The following is a 6,166-nucleotide window of genomic DNA, read 5'->3' on the forward strand; positions in this document are numbered from 1 at the left end:
ATCTTTTATGGTTTAAGGAGAGACTAGAAAAGTACTTGCGCAATGCAGCGAGACATATCTCGATTTTAATGTTCTATTTTATTATTTGTCTCTGTCGATATTATAATTTAATTTAAGTTTAATAATGAAATATTTTTTTTGATTTAATAATATAACATTTTATAAAGATAATAATTAAGTATTCTGTTATAACTCAATAATTATCCTATTTATATTTTAGATTTTTTATATTTAAAATGAGATGTTTATCCTGCACTTGATTATGTTTATCTGCAGTTAGTTACACTAATTCAGATATAGAGCTTTAATAAGTTGTATTTATGCATAATCTACTTACAATCTTGAGTTTTAAGTAATATGTATTATTAAACAGTATTTTATATATAAAAAATGGTTTTTAAAAGTTTTTATCAAATGTTTTATAATATAGTATAGATAAGTATGGAAACTATTTATTAAAAGTTTTTATAGTAAATAATTTTTTTTGATTTGGTTGACTTCTTCAGTGTTATATGACCATTTTTACATATGCATTTGTAAATAGTTCCAATTAGACTAAGAGGATGTTTACCAAACATTTACTCGATAAGTGTTTATCGGTAAATTTAACATTATCATTTACTTATCGGGTAAGATTTTAGTCCACCAAAACGATATCGTACGCAACAATTTACCATGGTAAGCGCTTACCATGGTAAGAGTCGTCGTCACTTACCGGGTAAGACTCTTGGTCTTTGTGTTGCTCTTACCAGGTAAGATTTTTGGTCCTTACCATATTCATCGGTTATGCCTATCATTTGAAAGCATATCGGTTCTATGTGATGTGATCGAACCCAACGACTAGATCTGTTTCGGTTGATACCGTTATAGGATCGAGAGATGCCATCTTCGATGAGAATCGATTTACTTCCATTTCGAGAATAAAAGACTTGATTCCTAGTACTAGTGGAATCAAAGAAGTTCTCGAGCTTCGAAGAAGCGAACGAGGAAGAATCGAAATCTTTTGGTCCTAACTTTCAATTATATTTGATTGAAGGTTGAAATTGGGCCTTAATATGCTTATTGTTATAGCATAGAAGAAGATCCAAAAACGTATGATGAGGCCTTAATATACAATATTGACATTGGAGTTTCACACGTGTTCATATGTCTGACAACTCGTGTATCAAAGATATGTTACTTTTTACCTAAATAACCTTTGATATTTTGTTTACATATGTTAATTGAAAATATTAATTTGATAATTAATTTTTAAATATCATTAAATCACAACTGTTTATTATTCAAATTAATGGTCAAGATCGGTTAACAAAGTTAATACGATAATTTTGGTTAGCATTTGAACCAGCCCATGTATAGATAGGGGCTGGTTCAAATACTAACTAAGATTATCGTGTTAACTTTGTTAACCGATTTTGGTCGTTGATTTGAACATCTAACGGTTGTGGTTTAATGAGAATAAGAATTTAATTATTTAATTAATATATTAATTAATAATATGTGAACAATGGATTCATAGGGTAAAAATGTAAAAAGGCGTTGTTCACATGAATCACAGAGCCTGATCGCATGTTCATGTGAATGCGTTGTGCATATGTATCGATATGAACAATGACATGACATACTACTCAAAAATCCTGTTCATATTCATGTGATGTAGTTGTGCATATGTATCGATATCCACATATTATGCCTTTGCTATGTGTTCATATGTTGTGTGTGTCCTTATGTCTTAGTATCTCTTGACATGTGATGTAATTGTTCATGTGTGTCAATATGAAAATCTAATGCATTTCATACAGCTGAACACTAATGAAGCATAACATCTATATCTATTTGATTTGTGCAGTTTCATATGTGTTAATGTGTGTCCATATCTCTTATAATCTGTTCATATCTGTTTCTTTATCAACTAAATTAATCCCTAAACATATGCAGTACCAAAATGTGCATCAGATTTTTCAACGAATTCAACTATATTTGCAAGAATATTTAATGGTTCACAACGGTAATAGCTGTTCATTWAAACAAAATARATGTCATACTAATCACTTACCAATCGGAACGCTTTGATCATCTTCTTCATCATCGGAATTCGAATTCCGACCGTAGTCGTATCCGATTTTAACTTTGTCATTTCCATTGTTATCAATATGATTTACAATAGTATTATCCATATTACTCGGACGATACGGAAATCTTTTACACTTACAAAACGAATATCATTATATGTAGAACATCACTTGAAATCACGATCATGAACACAAATGAAGATAAAAATCAGAATTACCTAATGATCAATTAGAGGGATCTTTAAGATTTGTAACTCCCAATTAATTAATAGGGAGTTACATAAATATCAAATTACATAATCACCCTTGTATTTAATTTATAAGTTACATTTGAACATAAAACAAAGAAAAAATATGATTGGTTAGTGTTGGTTAATATAGTTAACACAAATTTCTTGGTTAGTATTTGATCCAACCCCTCTCTCTCTCTTTCTTTCTATATATATATATATATATATATATAGATTTCTAATAATAAGATACCTAATTCCCCTTTAATACAACATTTAAGACTGAATTCAATGTGGAAGGCTTGTTAATAGGAATTGAAGCATATGATGATTACATCCCAAGGTATGTGCTTAGACATGCAAGTGTCGGAAAAATCACATGTACAGGTGCAAGACTTAAAAGAATCACCTATGTGAAGTGTTGGTTTATATATATATAACATTTTTCCTTTTAACATTTCCGACGGAATTTAATTTTTAAAAAATTAAATTCCGTCAGAAATTCGTCGGAAACTTTAAACGGAAAAATATATTTTTTTATTTTTTTTTCCTAACAAATATATCTATAAAAAAGGTTTCCGACGGAATTTAATTTTTATTAAAAAAATTAAATTTTTGTCATAAGAAAAAGGTGATATCCTTTTTTTTAGTAACGACATTTTACATAAAAAATGATTTTTAAAATTTTTTATCAAATAATTTATAATATAATATAGATAGAGATGCATAGAGTCCATTAGTTAATTAGAGACACTATGTAAGGCAGAATGAGCAGGAGAGAAGGGAGGTGATGTTAAGAGATGAGGAATTTTTAATTCAGATTAAAAGTGGATTAGTCAAGCAGCCCATTAATCAAAAAACTACCTCAACTTTTCTAATCACTTTGTAAAATAATCCAATCCATACAAAAGCCTTCAGACATTCATGGTCAAATGGCTGTGGCTGTGTTCAACACAAAACCACCACCATAACCATATGTACGTACACAGTTCACTGTAGATGCATCCAATCACATGTTTTCTGATCATTCATCCAAACCCCACCTCTATTATAAGTGCATCCCTTCCTCTTCTGCCATCACACTCACTCACTCACTCTCTCTCTCTCTCTCTAGATCTCTTGTCTCTCTCTCTCTAAAGTACTTGCTGTCTTTGAGCTTCATTTAACTGCATCTGAAATCTCCTATTCATTCAGATTGATTAAGTTATGGATGGACTTGCAAAATGCTCAGCAAACTATGTGCCATTAACTCCTCTCACTTTCATCAAAAGAGCTTCCATGGTTTACTCTGAGAGGACGTCCGTCATCTACGGCGGAGTCCGCTTCACCTGGCACCAAACGTATCAACGCTGCTGCCGTCTCGCTTCCTCCCTTCGCTCGTTGAATATTGTCAAGAACAATGTTGTAAGTGATTACTGATATTCAGTTCTTGTGTTAAATTTCTGCATGGCTGACTGGAGTCATTGACTTTGATTTTACAATCTACAACAACATTAACATTACGTTTATCATAAAATACGTTATAGGAATAAACAAAAAACCAGTCTTATTTGAAAGCGTTACGATAGATTTATAGAACGTTTTTGGACAATTTAACAATAGGTTTATATACGAAGCTTTATAGTTTGGTGTACTACGAAGAGGTGTTTGGGATTACGTATTTAAAATAACTTATATTTGATAAAATACTTGATTCTCATGACGACATATCATCATATTAAGGTTTTTATATATATATATATATATATATATATATATAAATTGATGATATATTGATAATTTAATAAAAATTTAATTTGTATGTATTGTTCCATATTACTAAAATTTTGATTATGTTAAAAAATAAGAAAAAGTAACAATTAAAAATATATGTTAAAATAATAAAATATAAGTAACAGAAACAATGGGTGATTCTATATAAATTTAGTTTATATGAAATGAAAATGAAATGTTTAACTATTACATGAAATGTTTTATCATGTAAATAATAAATAACTATTTAACCCAAAATTGATCAAAATTTGGATGCTCATTCTTATTCTTTATATTGTCACTTGCACTTCCAAATTTTTACTTTTGTCACCAATTTGGTATAATCAAGAATTCACCACAAATTATCATTTGGTAAGTACTATATTCTCATTCTGCCATATCATCATCTTAAGGCTTATATATATATATATATATATATGATAAAAATGATTAATCAACCTCTCATAATTACAAAAAAATGAATAAAATGAAAAATTATGATTGGTTGAATGCGGTTTGTACAAATTGAGTGGTTTGCATTTGATCGTTCCTATATATATATATATATATATATATATTTGATATGTTGATGTGGGACAATCAAGAATTCACCACAAATCATCATTTGATAAATACTTGATTCTCATTGTGGCATGTAATCATCTTAAGGTTTTCCTTTATATATTATATATATGTATATATGTATATATATATATATATATATATATATTGATTGGATTTTTACCTTGGACAGGTATCGGTGCTGGCACCAAATGTACCTGCGTTATATGAGATGCATTTTGCAGTTCCTATGGCGGGAGGTGTGCTTAATGCAATCAACACAAGGCTAGATGCTAAGAACATTGCAACCATTCTTCGTCACTCTGAAGCCAAGGTCTTCTTTGTGGATTTTCAGTATGTTCCATTGGCATCGGAGGCCCTCCGCTTGTTGATGGCGGATTTGAAAGAAATACTTGATCATAAATACGAGATGCCGTTGGTCATTGTGATTGATGACATTGATAAACCCACCGGAATCCGTCTTGGGAAGTTGGAATACGAGCAACTCATCCGCCATGGAAATCCAAGGTATAATGGTGAAGAAGTGGAGGATGAATGGGATTCCATCGCTTTGAATTACACCTCCGGGACAACCTCCGCCCCCAAAGGGGTGGTGTATAGCCATCGTGGTACTTTTCTGAGCACAATGAGTTTGATTCAAGGGTGGGAGATGAGTACTGAAACAGTGTATTTGTGGTCACTTCCCATGTTCCATTGCAATGGCTGGACGTTCACCTGGGGTGTGGCAGCGAGAGGTGGAACAAATGTTTGCATCCGCAACACCTCTGCTAGAGAAATGTACCACGGTATAACCACCCACAATGTAACTCATATGTGTTGTGCTCCTATCGTCTTCAACATCCTTCTTGAAGCAAAACCTCACGAACGTCGTGAAATAACCACCAAGGTCAACATACTCACCGGAGGATCGCCGCCGCCTGTCGCCCTCCTCGAGAAAATGGAGAATCTTGGTTTCCATGTGATGCATGCCTACGGCCTCACCGAAGCCACCGGACCTGCACTCATATGCGAATGGCAAACCAAATGGAATCAACTCCCACGAAATGAACAAGCCAAATTGAAATCCCGTCAAGGCGTCGGAATCCTAACACTTTCCGACGTTGATGTGAAGATAAAGGAAACAATGGAGAGCGTTCCATCTGACGGTAAAACGATGGGCGAAATCGTTCTTAGAGGAAGCAGCATCATGAAAGGATACCTAAAAGACGAAAAAGAGACTGCAAAAGCATTCCACAAAGGATGGTTTTTCACTGGCGACGTTGGAGTTATTCATCCAGATGGGTATCTGGAGATCAAAGATAGATCAAAAGATGTGATCATTTCAGGAGGAGAAAATATCAGCAGTGTTGAACTGGAATCGGTTCTATTCAACCACCCCAACATACTGGAAGTGGCGGTGGTAGGAATGCCACACCCAAGATGGGGAGAAACTCCATGTGCTTTCGTTGTGTTGAAAAACCCAACCAAGGAAGAAGAAATCATGGAGTTTTGCAAGAAAAATATGCCGAAATTCATGGTTCCTAAGAAGGT

General features: G+C 32.8%; 1 protein-coding gene across 1 annotated transcript in view; it reads left to right on the forward strand.

Annotated features, from left to right (window-relative positions):
- The first annotated feature begins 3,508 nt into the window (after positions 1 to 3,508).
- The window catches only part of LOC112515155 (butyrate--CoA ligase AAE11, peroxisomal-like), a 14,574-nt gene continuing 11,916 nt past the window's right edge, over positions 3,509 to 6,166 (forward strand). Inside the window, exons 1-2 of the mRNA XM_025121831.1 lie at positions 3,509 to 3,706; positions 4,809 to 6,164. Of these exons, the coding sequence (XP_024977599.1) occupies positions 3,509 to 3,706; positions 4,809 to 6,164 (1,554 nt within the window). The remainder of the gene's footprint in view (positions 3,707 to 4,808; positions 6,165 to 6,166) is intronic.

Source organism: Cynara cardunculus, assembly GCF_001531365.2.
Source record: "Cynara cardunculus var. scolymus isolate 2C chromosome LG 7, CcrdV1, whole genome shotgun sequence".
In the NCBI taxonomy this organism is placed as follows: domain Eukaryota; kingdom Viridiplantae; phylum Streptophyta; class Magnoliopsida; order Asterales; family Asteraceae; genus Cynara; species Cynara cardunculus.